Genomic DNA, 16,803 nt, shown 5'->3' on the forward strand with positions numbered 1-16,803 from the left:
ATTTATGAACACTTAGAAATTTGATGTTTCCATTACTTTCACAATAAGAATATTAAAGTACCAGCCACTCTCCTGCAGTAAAACACATTTATGGTGAGTTATCTGGTTTGTACCTTGTTTGGTTGTTGTTCAATCTTTGGTTTAACCATTTGAGAGCATGGAGGTATCATCCCTTTTGGTGGGTCTTTTACCTCAACTTCCAGACCAGCATCTGTCAAGGTAGAAAAAGAAACTTCATTTAAAAATACAGCACATCAAGAAAGAATACTTTAAAAATAAGTCAGTCTTAAAATCGAACTTTTTAATATATAGGCAAATGTTGAGTTCAAAATAATGGAATTAAAACATTTTGCAATAACTGATTCAATGCACATGAGAATTTCAAAATGATGAATCCAAATAGCTAAATGAATTACATCAATAATGCTTCACAGTGAAAAATCTAATTTAAATGCCATTCAGAAAATCAGAAATTGTTCACTATTATTAATAAAAATCATTTCTTGGTGTGAGTGTTTGAAATGGGAGAGATATTCTTGTGCTTATTGGAAAAAAAAATCAAACTTAACTTGTACAGATGGTCTGAAGACTATTTGGTTCAAATCATTGACTTTAATCAAAGCAATAAAGGCCAGAACAGCCTTCTGCTTGTAAATCTTCAAGCAAAAATATCAAAACATGCTCCTCTCACAATACAGAAAAGACTGACAGCTGATGAAGCCACATGCTCATCTTAGCCAATTGCCAACATATCACATTTGGGATTCATAATATTCCAAAACTGAATTAATTATAGAAATTTAGCATTTATAATTAAAACTTCAAAAATAGATAAATTGAAGTACAAAAACAAAATAAAACAATTTAAAAAACCTTGAATTAAAAACAGTGGCTGTTCTTTGTGAGGTGTCTGAGGAGATTCAGTATGTCACCAAAGACTCTCGTAAACATCTACAGGTGTACAGTGGAGAGCATTGTGGCTGGTTGTATCCCTGCCTGGTATGGAGGCACTGAATCTCAGGACAAGTATAAACTCCAGAGGGTTTTTAACTCAGCCTGCAATATCACAGGCACCAGATTTCACTCTGTTATTATTATTTTATGTTTTTAGTAATGTCGTAAGATGGTTATAATATGAATGTTTCCACTATGATGCTGCAAAACATCAAATTTCATGACTTGTTCATGTCAATAAATCTTGATTCTGATTAACTTTGATTCTTTTCAGTCAAGATCTTTCATCCAAATCAATAAGAAGCCTGTGTGGATGCCCCTGCAGGCACATTGTTGGTGTATAGCAGTGACAAGCTCAGACTATGTATATTCATACACAGCTGGTGCAAAAATCCCAAAGTACCTGGTACTTAAAAGAGAAATCTATATCATGTAAGGAAATTTTGGCTTTTCTCCACACAATACAACTCGATATTGAAGTGGATGATTGTGCTTTCAAAATTCCAAAGGGCTACAATGGCAGAAAACAATGCAAAGGACAAGACTAAAATAATAATAAAAAACAATTTCCAAAGTATTTACAGGTAATTGTGGAAAATAAGACTGAAATCCTAAACCAGATCTCTATGATGGCATTTTCCAATAATAATTGCAATTCAATATGCTTACCTGTTTCAATCCCATCTATTGTGACATGGATAGTGTAAAGACCTACAGCCCCAGGGGTCCAGTTTGCACTGTATGTACCATCATTATTTGCCCGTATTAACATATTTTCACTTGGTCTAAAAGGTTTAAGCAAATTATAAAAGAAGTCAAACTCAACCTTTGTTATGGTGCTTCACAACAATACTTTTTAGGTTTGTAATTTTACCTTTTAGGTGTGGGTGATGCAAATCGAAGTTCTTCAAATGAATAATTTTCATATGCCTGCAGAAAGACAATGTCATATAGAAGAAATGCAACTCAAAGGGAAAATAGCACAATGTTACAAGTTGACTCACCAGATAGCTACTTGGTTAACACCTGTCAATGTGTTTCGCATTATTTCAAGACTGGCTAGAGAACGTAGGCCCTTTGGAAGATGAGAATGCAGAAATGGCAAGGGCTTGAATGACTAGTTTTCACAGTGGAAGACATGTCTAACATGTCAAAAAGTAATGTTAAAGCTGCAATGAGATTCAAGGACCTCAATTCTACTGCTATTGCTAGAGGTAGCACTGAGCAAATCAGTGGGTCATATAACCATATAAAGGTAGACATAACCCCCTAGTCATGATGGAATGGATCTCAGTAAACTGAAAGAAATGGTTAAAATTATGGTGGATGCACTTGTGATAAATTGACCAAAATTATCTACTCTCGAGGCAGATGCCAGCAGATTGAAAGACTCCAAAAGTCAAGCTATGACCAAAAAAAGTAAGAAAAAGGCAGGTAACTAGGGCTAATGTCTGCAGTCAGGAAAACCTTAATGCTATCATTAAGGATGAAATATTGAAACATCTGGATTGTGATCATTTCATCAGTCATAAATTCTGGAAGGGCAGGTCACATTAACAAATTTAATGGAGTTCTTCGAGGATAGAATAAGAGCAATGGACAGATGAGAACAGGGGAATGTTGTATTCTCGGATTTACAGAAGGCATTCGATAAGGTGCCATGTAAAAAAATTATGAGGATACATGAGTTGGGGGTAATGAAATAAATATAAGCCAAAGAGTTGGGATAAATGAGTCTTGCTTTGGTTGGCAATCTATATAAACACACACCCACACAAACACATACACCCACACACATATACATGGTAGAATCAGGATTTATTGTCATGAACACGTCATGAAATTTGGTGTTCTGCAATAATAGTGCATGAAAAGTAAGGCAGTGTCTTTGGTTCACTGATTATTCAGGAATCTGATGGCAGAAGGGACGAAAGTGTCCTTGCGCCATTGAATCTTTAGACTCCTATACCTTTTCCCTGATGGTAACAGAGTGAAGAGAGCATGGCCTGGGTGGCGGGGTTTTTGAGGATAGAGGCTGCATTTTTAAGACATCGCCTTGTATAGATGTCCTTGATGGAGTGAAGTCTGGTGTCTATGATGTCGCAGGCCGAGTAAACAACCTTCTGGAGTTTATTCTTGTCCTGAGAGTTGACACCTCCATACCAGGCAGTGATGCAACCAGTCAGAATGCTCTCCACAGTACACCTGTAGAAATTCACAAGAGTTTTGGTGACATACCAAATCACCCTCACAAAGTATAGCCGCTGGTGAGCCTTCTTTGTGATTGCATCAACATCAAGATTCCAGGACAGATCCTCAGAGATGTTCTCAACCAGGAATTTGAAGTTCTTGACCCTCTCCACTACTGAGCCCTCAATGAGGACCATGTCATGTTCCTCTGACTTCCTCCTGAAGTCCACGATCATCTCCTTGGGTTTTGGTTTCATTTAGCACTAGATTGTTGTCGTTACATTATTCAACGAGCTGATCTATCTCCTTCCTGTACATTTTCTCATTGCCATTTGTGATTCTGCCAACAACTGTGGTGCCATTAGCAAATTTGTAGACAGCACTGGAATTGTGCCTGGGCACACAGTCATGGATCTAAAAGTAGACCAGTCGGCGAAGCACACATCCTTGGGGTGCACCTGTGTTGATTGTGAGGAAGAGACATTGTTTCCAATTTGTACCAACTGTGGACTTCCAATGAGAAAGTCAAGGATCCAGTTGCAGAATGGGCATCGAGTTTGTAGCTTCTTGACCAGCCCTGAGGGAATAATGGTATTGTAGGCTGAGCTGTAGTTGATGAAGAGCAGCACTATGTATGAATTGCTGTTTTCTAGGTGATCCAGAGCTGAGTGGAGAGCTTAGGTACGTGTTAATTCTGGTCATTATCAAACTCTCAAAGCATATGTGCATATATATGTATATATCAGGGTTGTGTGTGTGCAATATATAGGGGTTGTGTGTGTGCAATATATAGGGGTTGTGTGTGTGCAATATATAGGGGTTGTGTGTGTGCAATATATAGGGGTTGTGTGTGTGCAATTATATAGGGTTCTGTGTGTGCAATATATAGGGGTTGTGCGTGTGCGCAATATTTAGGGGTTGTGTGTGTGCAATATATAGGGGGGGGGGGGGGGGGGGTGTGTGCGTGCATGCGTAAGCCATACCACAATTTATTCCCGATCAAGTATTGTCCAATCACAGATACTCCGAGCTCACCATGAGCTTAATACACATATATTCTTATTACTAATATTACCGATGTAAATTTTAATAGGTACTGTTGAGTTTTTACATTTTATTCATTATGGTATTTAAGCATGCATATGTACAATATAGAGGTATAGGCAAATATGTATGTGCACATTGACCTCACCAAAGCCTTCAACACCGTGAGCAGGAAAGGGCTTTGGCAAATACTAGAGCGCATCGGATGCCCCCCAAAGTTTCTCAACGTGGTTATCCAACTGCACGAAAACCAACAAGGTCGAGTCAGATACAGCAATGAGCTCTCTGAACCCTTCTCCATTAACAATGGCGTGAAGCAAGGCTGTGTTCTCGCACCAACCCTCTTTTCAATCTTCTTCAGCATGATGCTGAACCAAGCCATGAAAGACCTTAACAATGAAGACGCTGTTTACATCCGGTACCGCACGGATGGCAGTCTCTTCAATCTGAGGCGCCTGCAAGCTCACACGAAGACACAAGAAAAACTTGTCCGTGAACTACTCTTTGCAGACGACGCCGCTTTAGTTGCCCATTCAGAGCCAGCTCTTCAGCGCTTGACGTCCTGTTTTGCGGAAACTGCCAAAATGTTTGGCCTGGAAGTCAGCCTGAAGAAAACTGAGGTCCGCCATCAGCCAGCTCCCCACCATGACTACCAGCCCCCCCACATCTCCATCGGGCACACAAAACTCAAAACGGTCAACCAGTTTACCTATCTCGGCTGCACCATTTCATCAGATGCAAGGATCGACAATGAGATAGACAACAGACTCGCCAAGGCAAATAGCGCCTTTGGAAGACTACACAAAAGAGTCTGGAAAAACAACCAACTGAAAAACCTCACAAAGATAAGCGTATACAGAGCCGTTGTCATACCCACACTCCTGTTCGGCTCCGAATCATGGGTCCTCTACCGGCACCACCTACGGCTCCTAGAACGCTTCCACCAGCGTTGCCTCCGCTCCATCCTCAACATCCATTGGACACATAACATATAAACACCAATTATAGGACTGGGCCTATGTTGGATAAATGTTTTTTTTTGGAGAACTGGCCACATTTTATAAAGAGCTCAGTAGCAACAGAAAATCACTAGTAACAGTGTTTACACAACAATAAACAATAAGGGAAGGCTTTTTAAGCACTAAAATAATGTTTAATTATCACCAAAGAAAAATGCTGCCCGCCGCCGATCACGGACAAACCTAATGCAGCCGCTGATCATCAAGTCCATCCAACTGCTGCCAATCTCCGAGTCCACTCTACTGCCACTGCTGATCCACGACACGAACCACCACTGCCACAGATGTCCGTGGTGGGGGGGGGGGGGCTTCCTGGGCCAATGGAACACTTACTGGTGAGTTAGCAGGCTCCTGTCTCTCTGGTCACTGGAGCTCTCGACTCCAAATCCTCCTCTAGGCATACCACACATGCACACTGGGGAAGTAGGCCAAGGGGCGGATTCGGATTCTGTGTTCGGTGAGCCATGGATGGGAGGGGAGAGAACTCCACTAGGCCCAAGGTCCCATTCCTGCCTGGGAGCCCTTGGGACATCATTCTCCTTAATGATGCCGGACCAGTTTGAGAAGGAGAGTTGGAGAGAAGTCAATAGGGGAAGGTAAAGAAGAAATGGAAAGAGAGAGGGGAGGGAGAGAGAGAGGGGATGGAGATACCGGAAACTAGGTCAGTCATTGTTCTAACTTCATGGCGAGTGAATTTTTTCAACCTGTGAGGTCAGTTCGGCTCCAAAAAGTTTTGGATAAATGAGGTTGGAAGAATCCCTTGTCCGCGCATCATCAAGGAGAGTGGCCTCCCAGGCAGAAGCGGGACTCGGCATGGGTGATTGGTAACAGCTGATGGGAGGAAATTATGTACAGGTGAAGACTGGGTCAGTGTCAGGCTGCAACATCGAGAACCAGGATACCAAGCCAGAACAGCCCCTGCCGCAATGAGCCCATGGGGAGATTGAAGGCTGCTGACTCAACAGTAAATGTTCCACCAGCCCGGAAAGCCTCAGCTGTGGATCGGCGGCAACGGTGGGGACATGTTGGGAATTGGTGGCGTTTGAGAGGTCTCGGTGATTGGCGTGGCCCAGTATTTTTTTGGTGAGGATTAAATGCTTAAAAATCCTTCCCTTATTGTTTGTTATTGTTTAAAGATTTACAAGTAATTTGCTGTTGCTACTGGGATGTTTTTTTTTAAATGACCAGTTCTCCGAAAAATTCAGTCATTTGAAATGGGTCTGGTCCTGACCATTTTGGATAATCGGAGTTGTACTGTTTTTTTTATATATATATCTCACACAAACACACACACACGCATGCACACGCGCACACCTCAGTGACACTAAATTGATTGGAAAAACAAATTTGCAGAGGATGCAGAGATATTCAGGCATGTTAAGTGGGTGGGCAAATGTCTGGAAGATGGAGTATAATGCTGGTAAATGCAAAGTCATCCACTTTGTAAGGGAAAATAAAACATCAGACAATTTAAATGGTGAAAGACTGCAGCATACGTTTTTTGCGGAGGGACTTGGCAGTGCTTGTGGGTGAATGACAAAAGGCCGTCTACAGGCACACAGGTATTCAAGGCAGCAAATGGAATGTTGGACATCATTGCTACAGGTATTGAATTTGTGAGGAGGGAGCTTCTGTTGCAAATGGTGCAAGTACTGGGGAGGCCGCATCTGAAGAATTGCAAGAGTTCTGTCTGGCCTCTCACTTATGGGTGAGGAAAATACACATAATTACCTTCATCATAGTGATTGCTGTATATCGAGCTTCTTTTACAACCATTGGTTCATAGGATGCTTCCAGCTTGGGAGATGGCAATCCACCAAATGTCATATCAGTACTTGAAGCAGCCATCGGAGGGTTCCCGGGAACACGGTGCATTTTTTTAGTATTCTCCTGCTGTACAGATTTCTTTTGAGAGAGAGGAACAGCCTTCACCTCAACCTGCCATGAACAAAAATAAACATTTTAATAGATGTCACTACTGTTATATGCTGGGTAGAAGTACAATAAACTTTAATACAGAAATTATTTGTGTTAATGTGATAATGTATGCCAGTAAAATTGCATTTTTGTCCATCAGAATCACCCCATTCCACTCTACTTAAGTATATTTCCTCATGACGAGAGGTATTTTAAGAAAAAGGACAAGATTAAATAGAGAAAACAAAATAGGACTTTCATTCCTCTCCACCCCAACTCCCCTCCCCCCCATGAGAGTTAAGATTGAATCTCATTCTTCTTCAACCGTATGCTAAAGCAGCCAACTCAACCTTATGTATTTCAATGGTTGTAATACATTTAAGTCCCCAATGATTTTATTTAAATTTAGATATAACATCAAGGCAACAGGCCTTTCAGGACTACAAGCCCATGCTGTTCAAATACACCCAATTAACCTACAACCCCTGTACGATTTGAAGGATGGGAGGAACCAGAAGCAACCGGAGGACACCCAAGCAGATATGGGGACAATGTACAAACCCCCAACAGACAGCACTGGATTCTAACCCGTGTTGCTGGCACTGTAATAGCGCTGTGCTCACGGCTACACTAATCATACTGCACTTAGATATTATGCACCAAAAAAGATTGATTAGTGGGCCAATAAATAAGAGGGGAGGCACAGGGAGCGGCCAGCGAGAAGCAGCCGAGTGAGTGAGTGGCCCAGTTGGTGAAGGAGTGGGGCTTTGAGGCTCATGAGGCTTCGGCGAGCAGAGACTGAGGATGAGCATATCTAAATTGAGGTAAGATGGTCACATTTAGTTTAATATATATCTTTTAATATTTACACTGATAAGGTACAAGGAGAAGGAGGAAGGATGAGTGTGAGGGCAGTTTTCTGCTCCCTTCCTCACATGTGGGAAGTCATCTAACCTCCCAGATGTCCACAAGTGCACGAAGTGTACTGAGCTGCAGTGCCTAAGGGACCGAGTCAGGGACCTTGAGCTGCAGCTCGATGACCTCACTATGGTCAGGGAGAGTGAGGCCATCATAGATAGGAGTTATAGTCAGGTGGTCACAGGAGGAGGGGCAGTGGGTTACTGTTAGGAAGAATAAAGAGAAAGGTCGGGCTCAAGAGATAGCATCTGAGCCTGAAATCCTCAGAACTCGGTACTCCTCCTTGAGTACTGAGGAAGGGGATAGTCAGGCTAAGGTAGGCAGAGGTGTAGGGTCAGCCTCTGTAGCCCAGAAAGGAAGTAATAGGAAGAATAGGGTGATAGTTATCTGTCTCTGGTGAGACAGAGGATTTTGTGGACGAGATAAAGAAAACTAGATGGTGGTTTGCCTCCCTGGAGCCAGGGTCCCGGATGTGACTACGCAAGTCCAGAACATCCTAAAGGGGGAAGGGAAAGAGCCTGAGGTCGTGGTTCATGTCGGTACCAACGACATTGGTAGTAAGGAAGAAGTGGTCCTACAAAATGAATATAAGGAGTTAGGCAGGAAGGATGACTAAGGGTGTAATCTTTGGATTACTTCCTGTGCCACACAATACAATAGTGAGGATAAAAATAGAGTCAGGTGGAGATTGAATGTGTGGCTGAACGGGTGGAGTAAAAGACAAGGTTTTAAGTTCTTGGACCACTGGGACTGTTTCTGGGAGAGATGGGACCTATACTGTAAGGATGGGTTACATCTAAATCCCAGAGGTACCAGTCTCCTGGCAGGAGCATTTGCTAGGGCTTTAAACTAGTAAGGTTGGGGACAGGGGTTCATGTCAGGGAGGATGACAAGAACAGAGTCTTTAGGCAAAGAAAAAAGTTTTTTTCGCACAATCTGGAGGTGGAACAGCAGCAGGTAATAAATAGTGGCCATAGTAACAATTGTAGAGAGAGTGAGACGCAGAAAGTTAAATGTGGAAGATCTCTGAGATGCATTTATTTCAATGCAAGGAGTGTGGTAAACAAGGTGGATGAACTAATGGTGTAGATTGACACATGGCGTAATGATGTGATAGCAATTTGTGAGACATGGTTGAAGAAAGGTTGTGACTGGCAGCTAAATATTCCGGGATTTCGCTGCTTTAGATGTGACAGAATTGGCGGGGTACGAGGGGGAGGTGTGGCGTTGCTTTTCATGGAAGATATTACAATGGTGCTGAGACAAGATAGACTGGAGGAGTCATCGCGGGAGGCTCTGTGGGTTGAACTAAAAAATAAGAAAGATGAGGCTACAAAAATAAGGATATATTATAGGCTGCCAAAAGACGATAGGGAACTGGAAGAACAAATGTGCAGGGAAATAGCTGAGATGTGTAGTAGAAATAAGGTTGTGATAGTTGGGGATTTCAGTATTCCTAACATTGATTGGGAAACACGATCAGTGAGAGGGCAGGATGGCTTAGTCTTTGTATAATGTGTTCAGGATTGCTTTTTACTGCAGTATGTTGACGTGCCTACTAGAGGGGAGGCAGTTTTAGATCTATTGTTAGGGAACGGAACAGGGCAGGTGACGGAAGTGTGCGTTGGTGAAATCTTTGGATCCAGTGATCATGGGTCCATTAGCTTTAACTTAAATATGGAAAGGGATAGGTCAGGTTCGAGGGTGAAGGCCTTCGAGTGGGGGAAGGCTAGATTTGAAGAAATTAGAAGGGATTTGCAGAAAATTATATCGGCTGATCTTTTTTCTGGAAAAGATGTAGAGGAGATTTGGAGGGTATTTAAAGAAGAGATATTGAGAGAACAGGATCTTTACGTGCCAGTCAGATCGAAAGGCAAGGCCAAAAGTTCAAGGTAACGGTGGTTTTCTGGAAAAATAAGGAAGTTGGTTCAGGATAAGCGGGGGGCATATACTAAATTTAAGAAGCAAAAAATGGATAAGATGTATGATTATTACATAGATTGCAGAAAAACCTGAAGAAGGAAATTAGAAAGCCAAAAAGGTATGAGGTGTCAATAGCTGATAAAGTAAAAGTGAATTCTAAGGGTTTTTACAGATATGTGAATACTAAAAGGAGGGTTAAGGATAGAATAGGACCGCTGGAAAATGAGAGTGGTGAACTGTGCGAGGAACCGTATCAGATGGGAGGAATATTAAACAATTTTTTCTCATCTGTGTTCACAAAGGAAAAGGACATTGGACGATGTGAGATAAGTAAGGGAAATGGCTGAGTTATGGAAAAGATAGGGATTAGTAAAGAGAGGATTTTGGAGCTTCTAAGGTCAGTAAAATTGATAATTTTCCTGGTCCTGATGGGATTTTCCCCAGGACGTTAAGGGAGGTCAGGGAGAAAATAGTGGAGGCACTGTCAGTGGTTTTTCAAAGGTCACTGGAGGAGGGTGTGGTGCCGCTGGATTGGAGGGTTGCTAATGTAGTTCCATTATTTTAAAAAGGCACGAGGTGTCGGCCAAGTAATTATAGGCCTGTAAGCTTGACTTCGGTGGTAGTTAAAGTTATGGAGGGTATTCTAAGAGATGGTGTGTACAAATATCTAGATAAACAGGGATTAATCAGGAGCACCAAGCATGGGTTTGTGAAGGGGAAGTCATGTTTGACGAACTTTGTTGAGTTTTTCGAAGAAGTGACAAGAAAGGTGGATGAAGTTGTTGATGTAGTTTATCTGGATTTTAGAAAGCTTTTGATAAGGTTCCACATGAAAGGTTAGTAAGGAAGGTTCAGTCACCAGGGATTAATAGAGAAATATTAAGATGGGTTCAGAGGTGGCTGGAGGATAGACAGCAGAAGGTCATGGTGGACAATTGTCTGTCAGGATGGAAGCCTGTGCCTCAAGGATCGGGGCTAGTTCCCCTGTTGTTCATAATTTATATTAATGATTTGGATGATGGGGTGGTTAACTGGGTAAGTAAATACGCAGACGATACAAAATTAGGGGGAGTGGTGGATAACGAAGAAAGTTTTCAGGGATTACAGAATGATTTGATTTGTCTGGAGATTTGGGCTGAAAGATGGAATTAATGTAGAGAAGTATGAGGTGCTTCATTTTGGTAAAAATAATCAAAATAGGACATGTGTTGTAAAGGAGAGGACATTGGGGAACACACAAGAACAAAGAAATCTTGGAGTTATGGTGCAGCATTCCTTGAAGGTTGTTTCCCATGTTGACAGGGTGATTAAGAAGGCATTTGGTATGCTAGTCTTCATAAATCATAGCACATAGGAGCTGGGAAGTGATGCTGCGACTGTTAAAGGCATTGGTGAGGCCAGGTTTGGAGTATTGTGTTCAGTTCTGGTCTCCAAATTATGTGAAGGATATAGATAAGGTGGAGCGGGTGCAGAGAAGATTTACAAGGATGTTGCCTGGCTTAAAATACCTAGAGTACAGAGAAAGATTGAAGAGGTTAGGACTTCATTCATTGGAACGTAGATGGTTGAGAGGGGATTTGATAGAGGTGTTTAAAATTTTGAAGGGAATAGATAAGGCTAGATGCAAGTAGACTCTTCCCCGAGAGGAAGGGAGATTAAAACAAGAGGACATAAGTTGAGGGTAAGGGGGCAAAATTTTAGGAGAAACATTAGAGGATGCTTCTTCACTCAGAGAGTGGTGGCTGAATGGAATAATCTTCCAGAGGAAACAGTTGAGGCAGAGTTAATTCTTTCATTTAAGAGGAGGCTGGATATATACATGGATAAGAGGGGGTTGGAGGGTTATGGGAAGAGAATAGGCAGGGGGATCTACTGGAGTTGTTTGAGTGAACCAGTGTGGACTTGAAGGGCCAAGATGGCCTCTTTCCATGCCATAAACTAAATGGTTATATGATTCACCCTTTTAAACCAGAAAGGAATATTGACATTTTTAAAATCAATCAGGAGACCAAAAGCATGAATAGTGCTTTTTCATACATCTATTATTCTTTAATTCATCTCACAGCATTCAGTGAAATTAAAAAAAAATTCTTAACTGAGCCAATCAGAAAGTAGGCTCTATCTTCAAACTCTTCATATTCCTCTTTTTCATTTCAATGTGACTTTTAAATGAACGACATGATGCAGATTCACACAATTATGTTTCAACTATTTGAGGCAAAAAATCTCAAATGAAGGCCTGATGAAGTTCAAAAGTGAAATATAAATGGATGATTTCTTTTTTTTAATATTTTATTTAAAATTTTTAAACTCAAACAGTTCCAATAATTCACAGTACAACAATCACATTCATCAAGTATATACACATTCTTCTGTGGAGTCTGGTTCTATCCCACCCTCACCACCTCAACAGAAATCAACCAAAAAAACACTGACCATTTAAATAAAGAAACTTACATAAAAAGGCAAAAATACTCCAGACAAATCTAATCCTTCTGTAATCCCTGAAAACCTTCCTTGCTATCCACCACTCCCCTATTTTTGTATCGTCTGCGTATTTACTTAACTGAAGACAAGTAACAAATTAAAAAGGAAAAAGGGAAGAAGAAAGAAAAAAAGACCACATCAACCACAGGGTCTGTCGGGACTGAACACCCATCCTCTCAGGTCTCTTACATTCATCTTAACATGATTGGCCTGATTGGAATGGACCCTCCCACCCTTCCCCCCAGGAGAGGAAGAATAGGGGGGAGGAACAGGCAGCTAAGCATGGGGTGGGGGGGGGGGGGGTGGTGGGAACACCATATCCTTGCACCTATATTACACAGGTATTGTTACAAGATTTTTAAGTACAGTTTCATATTTTTTCCTTAGGTTATAGGTAATCTTCTCCAAGGGAACACAGATCTGCATTTCCATATTCCAACACACAATGCCCAGATGAGAGTCTAACTTCCAAGTAACTGCTATGCACTTCCTGGCCACCACCAATGCACCAAAGCGATCAACACAAACTGGATTTGAAATTTGGACAGCTTCATCGTAATCCTTAGGTCCATGATGTTTCCCAACAGGAATAACTCTGGGTCCTGTGGAGTCTCTTTACCTATGATCTTCTCTTAGGGCTTGGCCTGGCTCTACCCAAAAGGGCCTCACCTTGGAGCATGACCAGGTTGAGGGCACAAAGATTCCTGTCTCTGCCTCACCTGTTCTGAAATTTCTGGTTTACCTATATTCAATTTCTGCAGCGTGAGGTATATCTGGTGAACAAAGTTATAATGCACCAATCTATATCGTAACACCTAGGTCCAACTCCCATCTCTGCCTTGACCTATGAAGCCCCAGTTTCGGGCCTTCTGCTTGGAACAGAGAATGCATTGCCAAAATAAACTTTTTTGTGTTCCCTCTTTGAATCAAAGTCTCCATGTCACTGCACTCTGGTAGCTCGATGGTTGGACCCAATTTGTCCCTCAAATCTTTGAAAGTAGCAAAAGAGTGTCTTATTTGACAAATCATATTTAATTCTTAACTGCTCAAATGACTTGAGCTGCCCCCACTCATAACAGTCCTTGATACACTTGATCCCCTTATGGCACCAGGTGTCCAGGATCTTGTTATCAATAGTCAATGGTATTAAATTATTTTGAGTCAGAGGGTTTTTGGAGCCAACCCCACCTTCTGACCAATACATTGATTAATTTTGTTCCACACTTATAGTGTATGTTTTAGTATGGGGTTGTCCTTCTTGCCAGATAATAATTTGGCATCCTATTTATAAATAAATTCTCCTGCTACCTTCTCATTTACCGTGTGATGACCAGTTTGCACCCTTAAAAAACGAGGCGATCCACCTCGACTGGGTTGCCCAAAAATACTTTTGAAATCAAGTAATCTCAATTCACCCAGATTATAGTCCTCTGCATTGAAACCCTGGATACCTTTCTGTTCCAAAAAAATCTACTTACCTGTGTGTAGAGGTTTTGGAAGAATCTCCGGGGCAATGCTATGAGCAAAGTCTGGAAGAGGTATTGGAGTCTCGGCAACACATACATTTTTACACAACTGACCCTGCCAATCAATGTGATAGACAAGGTCATCCACCTATTTAGGTCCTCTTCAATTTTTGTGAACAAGGAGACATAATTAAGATTGTACAAATTTGATATATTGTTGTCGACATTGACTCCCAGGTACTTAATCCCCATTTGTGGCCATCTCAAATTGACTTTTCTTTTCCAATTCACTTTTGTCCACCTTTGTGAGTGGCATAATTTCGCTTTTACCCCAATTAATTCTGTACCCAAAGATCTTCCCATAATCTTCCAGTGTGGAATGAAGCCTGGCCAATGAGTTTACAGGGTCTGCCAGATATATCAGGACATCATGAGCAAATTGAGATTTTGTTTTCTTCCTGGCCCACTGTGATTCCTTTAATGTTAGAATTTGGTGATTGACTTCTGCCAATGGTTCAATAGCTATTATGAATAGAGCTGGAGAAAATGGACACTCCTGTCTGTAGGATCTAGATAGTGGGAAGGCTGAAGGTACTTGCCTATTGGTCACAACTTTAGCCTTGGGCACATAGTGCCCTAATCCAATTTATAAAAGTTGATCCCAACCCCATTTTCTCCAGCACTTTGAATAAATAGTCCCACTCTAATTTGTCAAATGCTTTCCCTGCATCCAGGGCCATAGCTACACTTGGATCACCCCTTGATTGTGCCGTGAAGAATGTTCAACATTCTACTTATATTATCTGCAGCCTGTCACTTCTGCACAAAGCCTGCTTAATCAATATTTATTAATTTTGGCAAATGTTTTGCCAATCTATTTGCGAGAGCTTTGGCAAGAATCTTACTGTCCACAATCAGTAACAAGATGAGTCTGTTTCAGTGGGTCCCAGTCCTTTTTGGGAATCACCGTGATGACTGCTGTTGAAAAGGATTATGGAAGAGTACGGGTCTCCATTGCTTGATCCGCAACCTTTCTTAAAGAGGGAAATCAAAAGATCCTTAAATTCCCTGTAGAATTCAGGGGGAACCCGTCCTCCCCTGGAGACTTGCCAGCTTGCAGTAGACCTAATGCTTCCTCTATCTCTTCTGTTGTTAAAGGGGCATTTAGCCCCTCCTGATCTTCTGGACCTAAATTTGGTAGTTCCAATTTTGAGTCTGTTCTACATAACTGCCAGAAATTGCCAGAAAGTATCATTAATTTCCTTCGGCTTGTACGAAATCCTGTCATTCCCCTTTTGTATTGCATTAATTGCTCTCGAGGCCTGTTCTGCCCTCAGCTACCAGGAGAGAACTTTATGGGCCCTTTCCCCTAGCTTACAATATTTCTCACAATGGTCTTCTCTATTCTATAGGTTTGAAGTGTATTATACCTGAGCTTCGTATTTGATAATTATATTTTTCCTCTGCCTGTTCTTTGAAAATCCTTTTCTAATCCAGTAATCTCTTGTTTCTTGTTTCAATTACTCCACCTCTCTCGAATATTCTCTCTTAGTAGTTTTATATCCAATTATTTGCCCTCTCAAATATGCCTTTAAAGTGCCCCACATGAGAAATTTATCCGTAGTAGAGGAACAGTTAACTTCACAGAATACATCTATCTGGGTTCCAATAAAGCTACAAAATTCTGATTTCTTCAACAGCATCGCCTGATTATCCAGTGTAAGTATAAGGAGGGAATGATCTGACAAAAGTCTTGCCATGTACTCGGTTTCTGTGACCCTTCCCTCTATTTGGGCTGCCAAAAATAAATCTATGCTAGTACAGATTGCCTCAAGTAAAAGGAATAGTCCCTCTCCCTTGGATGCTGCCTTCTCCATGCATCTGTTAAACTTTGCTCTTTCATAAAAGTCAATGTGGCTTTGGCGGCCTTAAGCCTTGTTACTCTTTTCATCGACTTATCCAAAACCAGATCCAGACAAAAATTAAGTCCCCTGCTTTCTCGACCCTCCCCCAATTTTAAAAAGATATCTTGAATAAATTTCTCATTCTCTAAATTAGGGCATATTATTCAATAGGGTGCAGGACTCCGAATATATCTGACAGTGTTCCACTACATATTTTCCTGATTTATCCTTGACCACATTCTCCACCCTAACTGGAACATTTTTCATATCAAAATCACTACTCCCCTTGCCTTAGAATTAAAGGAGGATGACATTACCTGACCCACCATCTTTTTAACTTCTGATGCTCTCCTTCTGTAAGGTGTGTCTCTTGGAGAAAGGTTATATCCACTTTCATTTTTTTTGATGTGTACCAAGACTCTTTTCCTCTTCAACCATTAATTCATTAACATTAAAACTCAGATAATTAATTGTATTAATCATTGTCTTGGAGATCCTCCCCACATTTATGCTTCCCACCCCCCCATCCCCACCACTCCCCGTCCAATGTCCATCCAATCTTTTATCCTTGACCTTCCGGACCAGCACCCTGAGTCTACAATACATCCTGCAAAAACAGCCATGACAACAACGCAGACCCAACATCTTACAACATAAACCCCAGTCCCCTTGTTTCCTCTCTCCCTAATCAATCCTCTTTTCTTAGATCACTCCTCCTTCCTCCCTCTCCCATCTGTTCTCTAGCTCTAGTGCCTCTCCCTCTATTTTATGGATCATGCATGATGTACCCATTCTCCTCCCCCTTTTCTACTCCCCCACCCCATAGCCCTCCCAGATAATCCATTTTTCTCATTGACAAATATATACATAGAGAATCAATAACCTTTCCTGTTTAAATATCATCTTATGAACTTCAACTCTTACAGTTAACAATTAACTAAATTTGAATACAACTATTCAACCCTTAACGACATAATCTTT

The 16,803-nt window shown here is 41.4% G+C and overlaps 1 protein-coding gene across 16 annotated transcripts in view; it reads right to left on the minus strand.

Annotated features, from left to right (window-relative positions):
• The window catches only part of mycbp2 (MYC binding protein 2), a 291,326-nt gene that overhangs the window by 143,330 nt on the left and 131,193 nt on the right, over positions 1-16,803 (minus strand). For all 16 annotated transcript variants that reach the window (XM_069890301.1, XM_069890291.1, XM_069890299.1 and 13 more), the window contains 4 exons: positions 6,939-7,145; positions 1,829-1,884; positions 1,624-1,739; positions 114-211 (listed from right to left, as the gene is read on the minus strand). In XM_069890301.1, coding sequence (XP_069746402.1) covers positions 114-211; positions 1,624-1,739; positions 1,829-1,884; positions 6,939-7,145 — 477 coding nt within the window. The remainder of the gene's footprint in view (positions 1-113; positions 212-1,623; positions 1,740-1,828; positions 1,885-6,938; positions 7,146-16,803) is intronic.

This window comes from Narcine bancroftii, chromosome 7, assembly GCF_036971445.1.
Source record: "Narcine bancroftii isolate sNarBan1 chromosome 7, sNarBan1.hap1, whole genome shotgun sequence".
Taxonomy (NCBI): Eukaryota; Metazoa; Chordata; class Chondrichthyes; order Torpediniformes; family Narcinidae; genus Narcine; species Narcine bancroftii.